Here is a 14,435-nt window from a genome sequence, read left to right as displayed (position 1 = left end):
TGTCAAAAAGTCAGGGTAGAGTTTGGAGGTCAGGCAAGATCAGAAAGAAAATAAGACACACACACTAGAAACCTTACCTTCTTGCTTCTCTTGTTAGAGGATTATGGGTTCTTATATGACAGGAAGGACCTGCATCGGAGGGACAAGGAATGAAATCGTGATGCTGGGTCTTATAAACTCAGTGCAAAATCTCCTTTCTCTGAATCAGACTGAGGCTGAAATTACAGCATTTCCCATTTTTGCTAGCAAGTATATCAGGAATTTTTTTAAAAAGATTTATTTATTTATTTATTTATTTATTTATTCATTCATTCATTCATTCAAGAGAGAGACTGAGACAGAGAGAGAGAATAGGCAGAGGGGCAGAAGGAGAGGGAGCTAAGCAGACTCCCTGCTGAGTCTAGAGCCTGATGCAGGGCTCTATCCCAGGACCCCAAGATCATGACAAGAGCCGAAATCAAGTCTCATGCTCAACCAACTGAGCCACCAAGGCACCTCAGTTAGGGATTGTTTTGAATACATGTAACAGAAACCCAGCCTCAGGAACAAGAGGTAATCCAACCATAGGGTGTCCAGAAATAAGCTGGATCAGCTAAAGTTCAAGTCTGTTAAAATCTGCTCCCTATTTGTGTCTTCACAATTTTATCAGTGCCCAGGCACGTGGAGATTTGCAATTTCATCTTCTCCAACCATCATCTATTCTTTAGATAGTTGATCCACTTCTAGCTCCCATTTGTGTCCCAGGCAGAAAGACAAAGGAAGCAGTAAAGAGGAAGAAGTAGAGTGAATATCAAGAAAACCAAAAGTTCCCCAGAAATCTTCCATTGACTCATTTTTATATCCCATTGTCCAGAACTGTGTCAAATGGCCATCCTTCAGTGCATGAGAAGCTGTGACATGCTTGTTTTTGCTTTGATGTCTCCCTGCCCCATTTGCTGCTAGCAAGAGTGGAGGGAGAATATGGATCTCGAGTGGAAAACTAGATCTGTCACACTAACCCATGGTATTATGTTTCTTTTTCCTTAAAAGCCCAAAGATTTTTGATGCAGAAATAGAACTCTATGATTTCATACGAAAAGTGTTCCTAACATTCCAGGATTCATCAGCATACATTTCTCTTATTCTCACTTTTCTAGGCCTATTTGCTGATGAACTCTAGTAGTTTAGGGTAAAAAAAATCCTAAAATCTCAGTCACATTGGACTTGTCTCCATTGTTCTCTTCACATTTAGTCAACTGCTATATTTAGCAAAATTGTTTGTTTTTCGTTGCTTTCCCCACCTCTTTTTACTCTCCAATCACTAAAGTGTGTAGGTGTTTATCTCTTTCCTTGGTTCTTACAAAGGCCTCTTGATGGAATGGAACTATCAGCATGCCCTCTTGTCCCTCCCTGGTCTACCCTGTACATTTCCATTTGAGTCCATCTTCCTGGACTTTGACATTTGTTATGCCATATATTTTTTGAAGATCTTCGTTGGCTTTCTCTTGTTATTGGCTGGATGAGTCATCATGAAAGTAATTGTTTGGTGAACTTAAATTTAGGGTTATCCCTCTAAAAACATCAACATTCCTTCCATCTTCCAATGGTTCTTTAAGACAGAGTGTAAATGTCTATTGTGAAGCCTTTCCTAATGTGCCCTAACAGAATGCATCAGTGAAATGAAAATAAAAATTAAGGATTAATTAGGACTAAGAAAACTATGTGTTAAGATAAATAATAATCATGTTTACCTAAAATGTAATCAAGGTCTGCATAAATCTGATGCTAGCAATAAATCTGATGTAACATAAATATGCTCTTGTCAAATATCCCTATGAAGAGTGAGGTAAATGCTTCCAGATATGGGTCGTTAAGTGATGGTCCCACCTCCTGACTTACTCTTCTGTTTCTTTATTCTCTTCTTTTCAATGTCCAACTAATGTTTAGTACTGATATTCTTTCTCAGTGATTTCTGTTACTGTTGCCTTTACACTGAGGTTGTTTGGCCTCTGTAATTTTCAGGTTGAGTACCCTTTTCTGGAACACTTCACCTTTTGCTCACCTTGTACTGCACTCTGCATTTTCTCTCAAGCCCTTTAGTTTTGGCTTTCTGGTTTTCTAAGGTGGTGTCTTTCAAAACAAGTAAAACCCATAGTAAAAACCACACACATACACACATACACACACACACACACACACACACACACACACAAATACTTGAAATATAAGCTACTACTACTAAATCCACCTGGAATGCATTTGTATCTATGAAAGCCATGAGTTTACAACTAAATTCAAAAGGGGAAAAGTTATACAGTCAATTATACAATAGGGTTATAATTTTTAAAAAAGCTAAATATAATGCTATATCTGGCCTGTTCCTTCTACTGAATGTATACACATTTATACAGTATCAATCTGTACTTGTCTCTATCTTCAAAGTACAGAAGATTAAATGTAGAAAATTGTAAATCAAACCATACCAAAAATGCAAAGTACTAATCAACACAGGTGGTAATGCATTATAATCAGTTCAAAAGAGGGTCCAATAATTTATGCAAGACAGAGGATTAGCCAAATGTCCTAATAGGAAATCTGACTGAATAGATTTAATTCCTTATTTCTTAGGAGATAAAAATCTCTAAATGATTTGATAGTTTATAATGGAATAGAAAATGATATACACAAGTTTCCAATAATGCTAACACACAATGTGGGAAGAAGCATTGAGTTATGTGAAATTGTCATCTATTTGAAAGACTTGGGCTTAAAAAATTTCTATTGATGTAAAACAAGAAAAACATGATTATTAAATTTTTGGCCAATTTGATAAGAACTGGCTCAAGTTTTATTTATTTTCTTTTTTTTTTTTTTTTTTATTTATGATAGTCACACACAGAGAGAGGGGCAGAGACACAGGCAGAGGGAGAAGCAGGCTCCATGCACCGGGAGCCCAATGTGGGATTCGATCCCGGGTCTCCAGGATCGCGCCCTGGGCCAAAGGCAGGCGCCAAACCGCTGCGCCACCCAGGGATCCCTGGCTCAAGTTTTAATTGTTTAAAGCAGAGTTATCCATTTTCATGCCCCATCCAAAGTTCATATAGTCAACAACACACCCTGTAACCTCAACAAGTTGAGACAATATCCTTATTTTTTAAGAGGAATTACTTGCTATTAATGTAACCTCAGGAAGATATGAAATAAAATCTAGAAATATTATCTTAATAATTTTGTTCCAGGTTTAAACTTTTTTTAAGAAAAATGTTTGGCTCAACATGAGAATTTGTCTGGTTTTAAAATCCTTGAAGCTCATTAGATTGGATTTTATTGAAATGTTTAGAAAAATTTGACTAAGATTCTAATCAATGTTTAAATGGTTGGATCTGATTTATTAAATTTACAAGTTTTGGTTTATTAGCTGTTTAAATGGTGTACAAATGTTTAGAGAAATTGCATTTGTTAGAGCTGTATGTTTAATAAATTGGGCATTAAACAAAGTATAAATAGCAGTGAGCAAATTTTTCACACACCCAAAATCTCTCAGGCAGAAAAAATTTAGAAATGCCTAGTGTGCTGCCATGCACATAGTAGATGTTAAATGATTTTTTTTTATGAAGTTAACTGGTTCTTTCTAGGCAACCTTTTCTCCTATATTTTCTCCCATATGTAATTTTTCTCTCATATTTTCTCTCATGTACCAATTTCCACCTCAGATGTGGTTTTTGTGTCTTCTAGTCCTTGCTACTATTCACAGTAAATGGAGTATACTCTAAGAAGAACATAGGTGTTCCAGGTCAAGATTAACTTTCGGAAAACATAGCAGCCCCACCAAATGTGGGCTGGGAAAAACTTGATGTTCTTACTGACATTTTAGCAAGTCATATTGTAATTAACCTAAGCTATCATGCAACTAAAAATTCCTGGGGCTTCCACTGTGCCTTCTAGATTGAAGACAAGCACATTGTTTATGTGATGCATTTAACCATATTCCTCTGTGGCTATCACCACTCTAAGCACTTCAGTTTAAGTACTAATTATATACTGAAAAATACAGGAACACTCTTGTGGGGTGAAAATTCCCTTGAAGAGGACTTCGTCTGGAATGATTTAGGCTCACAAGGACCCCAATATCTGGAAGTGATGCTGTGGTGATGGCGGCAAGCAGTTGATGTAGTGGAAGGAAGAACGTCTTGGAAATTTTCCTGTGGTAATCTGAGGTTGTAAATCATCGCATTTTGCTCTGGTCTATGTTAAGGATGACTGCTTTGCCCACCATTGCTTTAGCCTGGCTTGCCATCAAAATTCTGAGACTAGAGAGTTCCTAACCTATTTGACAGGTGACCTAAAGCCAGCATCCTGTATAGCTTGAGTATTTTAGACCAGGGAACACATTGCTTGACACATATTGCTATCCTGACTTTTGTTTCCATATCATCTTATGGAAGCAAATTAGAAAATATCAAAGACACATAACATATTGATTTATATTATCTTGACTTTGGAGACTCAAGCCTCATCTCCTCGTGGCATGTTTATCCTGATTTAGAAAATTGCAGCTTTCTATTCTAACTCTCAAGTCTATGTTGACTACCTCCTGTGCCAGATCCTCCTATACTAGGGATCCCCTATTCAAGCTATCCTAGTTTTGTGGCTCAGATATATTCCTTCATGGTGTAGTAGAAAGAAAGAGCGATCAAGCAGATGCATCTAGGAAGATATGATCACTCTCATTACCAATTTTCATTTTTAATGATGACATTAACTCTGAAATATTTGTTATTTTCAACCAAACACAGATAACTTCCAACTCTTGGCTAGAAAACAATAAAAATGGTGGTGGTGATGATGATGATGACGACAATGCTGTAAGAGATTATATAGTACAGTGGTTAAGTCCGAAAGCCAGAAAACCTGTGTTTAAATCTATTTACAAGCTAAGACCTTGGACAAGTTAAGCAACCTCTCTCTGCTTTTATTTAAAATCTATAAAATAGGGGTAATAGTATCTATGTTACAGGGGGTGTTGTGGAAATTACTTGTGCATGGAAAACCGCCTGATACATGGTAAGTGTTCAGTGAACATCAGCTGTTATTAAAAGCTATTGAAGATGGGCCATATGATAAAGTTACATGTTACAAATGGACTGTCTTAGGTGATTTAAAGTCTTCTGCAGAAGTAGGGTTAGAAAAAGATTTGAATAATCTATTTTTCTGAATGTTTCTTGTTCTCATTTGTACTGTGTCCACTAAATTTGGTAAGTTAATGGCAACCACCTTGCCCATACAGCCAAAATATTCTGTAATCAGCTCTTTTATACCAATTTCATGAGTATTCGGCTTCTCAGCCCAGAATACAAATTGTGTAAAAAGTGCAGTGAATTCCAATTCACTTTTGATTGCAATGATCTGAACCAAACACGAAACCTAGTTGATCCAAGATGATTTGGGCTTTACAATTTTGCGCATTACGTGGTCTGCACGCTCAAAACAGGAATATCTTTGAATTTAACATATTCTTCTTTTCAGAAAACAGAATTCTTTTAATTAAAAACGTTTTTAAAAATTTCAGTATGTGTAATTGTTAACACCTGCTATGTGTTACCAACAGATGTTTCTTACTTACCTAAGGGAACTGCTATAATTATTCTATAAGCTTATTGGAATGGCTTTTACCAAGATAGTTGGGAAACTTTAGTTGGTGACTTTGTATATAATATTTGGCTCTTTTTTTTTTTTTACTCTCTTACCCTACTGTTGTCAATTTCCACACAGCCTCCCAAGCCAGGCCCTCCAAAAGCAAAACTGTTCTTTTGGGGTACCAACACTTTTACAAAACTGGTCACACATATTTTAGTCTCTGTAAAAAGTTACTGAAATTAATTTATGTGTATTCTACAGTATTGTAAATTTTACTTCTGTTTTAGCAGCTAAAGCTTATAGCACGAAAGTCTTTTAAATGTAAAAGTGTATCTTTTAGATAGATAACATCCTTCTAACAGCTTGGCCTCAAAGGAAGCCAAAGTATAAATGAGAGTTGTCTTTATTTTTCTGACCATTTATAAGGTCTTCTAAGCACTACACTTTCTGAATTTTTCATTTATGATACTAATCACACAATTACCTACAGGCATGTGTTAAATATGACACTGGTTTCAGCCAAATAATGGGCCAATTGCAAACAATGAATAAAGAGAGGCAGCTCCATTTATAACCGCTGTTTCAACAGAGCTCTGTTGTAATCATAGTGATCTGAGGGTGACTCATTAATTAATTGATGTTCTTTTTTATTATGTGCTATTGAGTTAATGAGTAATTTGTGTGAGATAATTCTCTGAACACATTGATTACTTGAGATATTTTCTGGGACCTTCATACCAGTGACATGCTGAATAGGTAGACAATGGTATCGCTTCTGTGTGCTCATTATTTGTAGGTTGGAGATGAGTATAAACCAGCGCAAAGATACAATAAATTTTCTGGCATATGGAGGACCTAACTCAGCCCTATAGGGGGCTATCTGAATGCTCAGGGCAAGGCCTGTCACATAGTAGGTACTCAATTAATGTCAACTGAAATAATGCCCATATTAATATTTTGCTATTACCTTAACTCGCATTAAAATCACACTTAAGAAATATCTATAATGGTGTTTTAAAGAAACAGTAGTAATCAAAAGGCTTTTGCTAAAATTGTATTCTACGCTAATGGCCTATTACAATGAACATGCAGATTGTTTTTGCAACTTGCTGAAGTGAACGCTAAACATGTTTGGCCTATATCATTTCTATGAAATTGTTTAAGTGTCTGGTGAGAGTAGCTTGCTTTAAGTGATAGTTAAAAGGAAACCACTTGTGCACGGTATGTTTTACCACAGAGATAATTTTCAGCACCCTGTTTCATTTTAGGCGCAACATCTCTTCCCTGAAAATGTAGGATTTAGTTGAAGTTTTGTTTTAATTCATTATACAGAAAATAGGAAATTTGAAATTTTGTCTGATGACAGCAACACAGTTGCTTTCAGGAAGATCACTTGAAATTTGTGTAAATGTACAAGATTACACCCCGCGATTGCTACCTTCATTTTTGACAGTTTTATTTTCCCCACAAAAGTAAGTAACAATAAACTACCTAGCTCAGAAATCCTAAAAGTAACATTTGGAGAAAGTATTTGAGGTATTCTGTCTATGCTTGTTATGATTTATCTTTTCAAAGTAAATGTCCTTACACATTTTTATCCTTTTTTCAAGAGGACTCAATGTACACTTTCTAGATATCATCTTAGATTTTGCCAATTAAGCGCAATCAAAGAGTAAATACCCTTTTATTAAAAACATAAATCCAAATATAAAAAATGAATGAATGAAAGAATCCAGCAGATATTTATTAAGCAAGATGAAAATGAAATTACAAACACTGGTCAGCTTTTAAACTCAGCCAGCACTCTAGAGGAGTGGAGGTGCCTGGTCCCTCATCGTAGGCAGCCTCTCTGAGATGCATGTTAGGAAGGGAGCTTTCACTGCTTGAGAAATCAAAGCTCCTTTAGAGGTGTCCTACTGGAGGCATCGGGCAACAAGCTAGGTGGCGTCAGGGCTACACAACACAAAGGGGAAAGTTGACAACAATTCGGGGACTTTGCGTAGTCAAGACAATTAGCTTAGTACTTCAGGTCAAAAATGCTACTATTTATGGGCAATTAGCTATAAAATAACCCATTTCTCTCTGGTTGCACAATTTCATGGAGATTAGAGATAATCTAAAGAGATTAAGGCCTTAATCTTCAATCCAGGTGAGTAATTTTGTTTGGAGTAAAAAGCATAAGAATTAATTCCCGAAGGATTTGGGAAAAGAAAAGGCAATAAAAACTTGTTTGGTTTTTGGGCAGCAATGCTAATTGAACAGCTTCCAGAAGCTAAGAGAAGTTTGTTCCCAATTTACAAGTATTTTAACATATTGATAAACATATGCAAACCATTTAAATCTAACAAAGATCATTTGAGAAAGATACTGGCAATTACAATTTCACATCCACGATAATTTCAGACACTTCCTAATGGGGACTCAAAGGGCTGCTTAAGAAAACCACTTTTCACCTATCCCCCCCCCCACCCTATCCCCCCACCTTTTGTTTGGTTTTGGTTTTGTTTTTGGCTATGCAAGTCTTATCATGAAACAAATGTAAGACTCTAAGGCTAAAATAATAATTATTTTATGGGCCCCAAATAGCTATTTTTGAAATTCTTTTCTTCGGTATGTCTCAAATCTGGGGGACATGTGACTTGAACATTCTTAACCATGAAGTATTTGTAAAAATACATATCATTCACTTTTCACAGAACCATTTCGTAAAAATGAGAAGCAACATCCAGATTCACATGCATGTCCATAATAAAGCTTTGTTTTAAAACAACTCAAATCCACACCAGCATTATTTTGTTTAATATTTTGGCCCCAAACCAAGAATTCAGGTATCATATTTAATTTTCATCTGCAATGCATATATTGGCAGGACAAAATATGTATGCAAATAACACAGGGAAATATTATTGTTTCCTATACAAGTGATCCAAAAACAAAAAAAAAATAAAAAATAAAAAAGAAATCCCACAGCACTAAATTTGCTCTAGCAAAAATATGCTTCACTGTGCCTGTGTCGAATTAGATTTGTTGAAAAGTAGTTCTATTAGAGGGAGCAGAAGCAAAGAAGCAAAGTGTGAGCAACCCAGAAGAAGAAGGGATCATAGTCTTACTTTTATTTCCTTAATTGTAATTGAAATAACAGTCTCCATAATTTGTTTCTAGAAGACTTTCTTCTTTTTCATCTATCATGTTGGTAAGGGAATAATTTTTCACCCTTGAAAAAATGGAATGACAGATTTCAGCCTTAAGTGTGATATATTCTGAGATGGTAACTACTTAAAGAAGGCAGTAAGAGTAAGACACGTCAAACTTTTAAAGTCTTCACTTTTGAACATTAAAATAAGTGTCAGGTAAATACAGAAAAATATATAATCACCAGTTCTCAGCTCTTTGACAATCCCTTTTTTTTTTCTTCTAGAAGATTCTGTGAGAACTATGTTGCTCTGATCAAAAGTAAGCTCACTACTCAAATATCATCATAGCTTCAGTGTGCATTATCATAGTTTCAGTAGATTTGCACTCAAATCCTTTCAGTGCCAGAAATTTATCAAGCCATAAAGTTATTAAACCCTTAGCTCTTAGGGAGAAATCTGGGCAAAATTTGTACAAGAAGTTTATCGTTTTAAAATTATCTCATAATTGTGGTAACATTTGTCTAAAGTAACCCTTTGGAAAAATTTTACATGATACCCAAAGGCACTAGTTTACATAAGGGGTAAATGGCTGAAAAAAAATAAAACAACAAATAAAACAAAGCCATTGTGTAGGAAAAGAGCACACACACACACACACAAAGGATATTAAAAGGATAACTGCTAAGCTTTAAAGTTATTCTAAAAATGGCACTTTTCACGTTGGTATAAAATGAAAGTGCTTTAAGATGAAATTTTTATGCATTTTTTTAAAGCTGATCTTTAACCCCCTGAAAATCGGGGGTTATAATGAGAACACTGATAGACTCTAAATCATAGTGGCAATAATAGTGGATGTTGCTAAAATGCTTTGTGTGTGTCTTCATTTTTTTTTTTTTTAGTATTTTAATGTTGATAGACTTGCTTTATCTATATGTGTATCATTAGTGAGATTTGCTCTTCAATTCTTTACTAGAAAGTTACAGCTCATTTAAAATAGCTGGTAGATACAGAAAGCATAAATATACAGTAAGTTTAAACACTGATTGTACTAAATGCAACAATACAAAGAAGCAAACAGAACACAAATGGTAACACAATAAAACTGTATTACATTTGTGCTTCAAATATTACAATACATTATATACAATAGTCGAAAATAAACATCTCATGCCAAGTGACACAAAAACGAATAGCAAGCAAAAAAATCCAGCAATATGTACATTACTTTTTTTTTTTTAATAATAAACATTCAACTCTGAACTGGGGCAATTTCACTACATACAGATGCAGTCCGCCTTTTATTCCATATAACCATCCTGCTTTCCTATATCTACGCTATTCAGTCGGTTCCTGTGTCAATTCTTATATACATGTGGAGCAAAAAAGATAAAAGAATGTAGTGCTTTGTATTCTTAATGGGGTGATGTTGATACATCAGCGGACCTGGGGTGCATAACCTTCTTTCATTAAACCTTCTTCGTAGTCCGTCTGGCAGAGGATCATGTTATTCTTTAGGAAAAATTTGTCTCCAACACAAAATCTGAAATATTTTAAAAAATAAAATGTGTTAAGATCATTTCACTCCAATCTACAGATTTGAAGATTTCTTTTCCTCAAAATAATGTCACATGGTAATTCCCTGAGTTTGAAAGCTTAGTTTAGAAAGTTACCTTTATTGTTGAAATTAAACCATGTAGGTCATTAAATGAAACATTGCACACAAAATTTGAAATCCTACATTTATATATAAACAGCACAGGAAAATCGAGAAGAACACCTCGAGCAGCAGAGGTGATGTTTATCACAACTTTGGAAAGAAAAAAAGAATAATTAATCTATATTTACAGTCATTAAAATAAAAGAAAGAATGTTAACAATATTTCATTGCAGTGATTCCGGAAGGTTTCCCATTGGCCATTTATTCACTTTATTAAAAAAAAAAAGTAAAAGGCATTAAAATGTATCAAACAATTAGAAAGTGGCCCATTTTAAAGCTTCCCATTTAAAGCTTCCTTTTACTCTCTGTTATTAAAATGTGATTAAATTCTAGTAATCTGGAAGTGATTGTTGTGAAGGAAAAGTTGTTTTAGCATCAGACTCTGATGCTTGGCCATATTCCTTTGTTTGTGGCAAGTTCACCAACTATGAAATATTAAATGTCATTTTTTAGCGCACTTCCAATTAAACCAAAGGGAATAACCTGAATGAACTTCTTAATATTGATGTGATAAATAAACTAGTTTCCAGTAGCTAATTATGTATTTTATTCTATAAAGCATTGTTTAATGTGCAAGATTGTAATGTTTTTAATAAGTGCTCTTTTTGTATAATTTCCCAGCGGTGACACATTGGACACAATTAAGGTCAGAAATAAATGCTCGTGCTGTTTCCAGTACATTTAACAATAAAGTAACTCTGGGGAGATCTGTATATATTTTTAATTGTAACAATTTAACCTTCAAACAGCAGTGTCTAGTAGAGTTGACCCAGTAAAACTACTTGTAATTATACAAGTTGACCTCACTGAACTTTGATAGTGGTCTCTCTTTATCAGATAGTCAATTTCGAATGATGTTCAAGCAGAAATCTTAGTGGATAGATTAAATTGTGTAGTGAAAGCAACCCTTTAATGTTTTGTGAAGTTGAAGGTTTAAATGAGGAGCAGTTGGACTGATTTACATTTGCAAAGATTGGAATGCTAGACAAACAGTGAACCTATTTATTTTCCAACTGGGTAGCTTTGGAAATTTATCCTTATTCTAGCTAAGTAGATAGAGGGGAAAATAGTGTAATAAAAAAAGTAGATTGAAAAGAATTAGCTTTCCTCTTAAAGGAAGATTGGTCTGTTTATTTGTGGAATTTACTTTTTTTTTCCCCAGGATTACTGCCTGCTGATGATGTTGGATTGAAAGTACAAAGTAAGCGTTGATCTTGAAGTCCTGGAGTTTGTGGTCAGGGCTATTGGATAGAATGAACATTCAAGTTTGAACCTTAAGTATATCTTCTTTTTATTAGTTGCTAACTATAAACTTTAAATATTGTGCTTAAAAAGCGGTGTGTGAGTAAACCAGTTTTTGTAGATTATCCTGATCATTAAGATGAAAAAAGGTAATATTTCTTCTGTTGGACAGACTAAGTAGCCAAATTAGATGTATATATTTTATGTGAAATTCCATAAAATAGCATGTAGTATATATCTCATTACTCTTCAAAACTTTCAATTTCTATTACTGTTGAAAATAATTTGAACCAAAAAGCTAATGATAAAATAGCACATATAAATAAATAAATTCAACAAATACTCTTGTGTTCTAGGTAATATTACTAATTTTTTTTCTTTATAAAAAATCAACTGAATTGGAAATACTCATTCAACTCCATATTGTCTAAAATTTTGCTTTAATTTTCTAACAAGCCCCCAAATTCTATTCACAATAAAAAAAATAACCCTCATTTTTTTTAGAAGTATGCTCTATTTAGGGCTTGAACTCACTACCCAGAGATAAAGAGTCACATGTTCTACCAACTGAGCCAGCCAAGTACCCCAAATAAAACATTTTTTTTTTTTTTTTGTCATGTGAAGTTACATCATTCTTACCTTCAGAAGTCTTGGAGTTTAGATAATTTTTGTTTGCAGATTAATATGTTCAGGGTAATTATCATAAGAAAAGTATTGAACCAAGAGCCTGGGGACCAAATCTTGTGCCCTGATGCTACCCAATGCAAGTTATAGGGTACATTTCATACTTTCTCTGAGTCAACTCTGTGTGGGTAAGATAAAACAGCTACATCACTGGATTGTAGGGATGTTAAAATAAGAAGTATATGAGAGGCTGAGAGGTATATTACAGTGAATAGAGTTCAAATCCCAACCTTCCACTTAAGATATTGAAGATGAAACTTCATTTTTTCTTATCTTTAATGTAAGTGACTTTTCTAAGTGTGTGGTAAAAAGTAGAAATGAAGTATGTGAAGCCTTACCTCAATGTTTGGAGTATGAATAAATAAAATAGCCACCTTTTGCACAGTACTTACCATGTGCTAATGCTAAGCATGTATATGCATGATCACTTTTATTCCTTATGTTCAACTGAGAAAGTAAATATTTTTTTTTTTTTTCAGATGAAAAACCTAAGGCTTCCTCCCAGAATTAAAAAAAAAAATCTGCCAAGGCTCCATAGCTAGAATGTGTATGATAGAGGAAGGAAAGGGACTCTGGTCTCTTTGGCCTCAAGACCCATGCTTTACGTGAAGGCAGTAAAGCATAAGGCTATGAAGTTAATACAGGTTTTTTTTTGTATTGCTAAGATTCCTTTGCATAACTTTAAAAAATGTCTGCCTATCATTCAATGAGAGGTTGGTAATTCATCAATGAGAAGTTTGGAATCATCTAAAATATTCCTACCTAAAATATTTTGTTGCTAATGTTGTCAACTGGACAAAGTACATTTTATGTGCATTTCAATTCATATCGAAAGGTCAAGACAAAACAGACCATGAGCGACAAATGTCACACTTACACATATACCTTAAAACAGTTTTGAAAACTATGGTTAAAGCAGGTTATAACTGCTTTGTGATTAGGATTGATATACTCTTTTTTAAAAAGATTTATTTATTTATTTGAAAGAGAGAGAAAGAAAGAGAGTGCAGGGGGAGAGGCAAAGGGAGAGGGAGAGAGAAACCCAAGCAGACTCTGAGCTAAGCACAGAGCCCATTGTAAGGCTCAATCTCACGACCTTGAGATCAGGACCTGAGCCAAAATCAAGAATTGGTCCCTTAACCAACTGGGCCATCCAGGCGCCCTTGGATTGGTATACTCCTTTAAAAGGTTCTGTATATAAACATGAGAAATAGCAATGCAGATGTTAGATGCTTAACAAGATAATCTATAACTGACTTTGTGAGAAAGGCTAATTTCCAGTGTTATGAGCTTCTTATGAGATTTAACATTGGCAGAAAAAAATACTATAGAAGCACTGATGGGGAAGCCCGGGTGGCTCAGCAGTTTAGCGCCTGCCTTTGGCCTGGGGCATGATCCTGGAAACCCAGGATCGAGTCCCATATCAGGCTCCCTGCATGGAGCCTGCTCCTCCCTCTGCCTGTGTCTCTGCCCGCCCCCTTCCCCCCGCCATATTTCATGAATGGATGAATAAAATCTAAAAAAAGAAAAAGCAGTGATGGCCAGAGGATACTGTAAATATGTTAATATTACAGGCTAAAATTCCTGAAAATAATCTTCCTTGGAATCTAATTCTAATTGCTTGTGGTGTAGTTAGTTCAATTAATTGTGCCTTCATTAAAAAAAAAAAGTATGTAAAGTAATAAAAAGATGCCCAATCGGATTACTGTCATTTAATCTTGATGTTTTGGAGTTAATAATAGATATAATTTCCAGATATTTTGGAGTGATTCTAATTGGACTCATACAGTCTTAGAAATGAGACATATAGAAAATAAATAAAATTAATGAATCATTTTTATAAAATATGAGGCTTAGAGTGGTTTTAAGCAGGTTATCCAAAGCCGCTGCAAAGAAGCCTCTATTTGTAACCTCCTGTTCACATCCTTTCTAAGAATGAAAATGTTAACTTAGTCATCTTATATCCCTGAGGTCAGTGGCTATCAATTATAATTAGTTCCACAATATTTAAAAAAAAATGGAGGGTGGGGGGGAAGGTGGGG

General features: G+C 34.8%; 1 protein-coding gene across 12 annotated transcripts in view; it reads right to left on the bottom strand.

Moving 5' to 3' along the window:
• Positions 1-7,335: 7,335 nt before the first annotated feature.
• LMO3 (LIM domain only 3) overlaps positions 7,336-14,435 on the bottom strand; it is a 56,106-nt gene continuing 49,006 nt past the window's right edge. For all 12 annotated transcript variants that reach the window (XM_072798844.1, XM_072798846.1, XM_072798845.1 and 9 more), the window contains one exon: positions 7,336-10,290. In XM_072798844.1, coding sequence (XP_072654945.1) covers positions 10,185-10,290 — 106 coding nt within the window. In that variant the 3' untranslated portion in view covers positions 7,336-10,184. The remainder of the gene's footprint in view (positions 10,291-14,435) is intronic.

Source organism: Canis lupus, chromosome 25, assembly GCF_048164855.1.
Source record: "Canis lupus baileyi chromosome 25, mCanLup2.hap1, whole genome shotgun sequence".
Lineage (NCBI taxonomy): Eukaryota > Metazoa > Chordata > Mammalia > Carnivora > Canidae > Canis > Canis lupus.
This window is presented reverse-complemented; position numbering and strand designations above follow the sequence as displayed.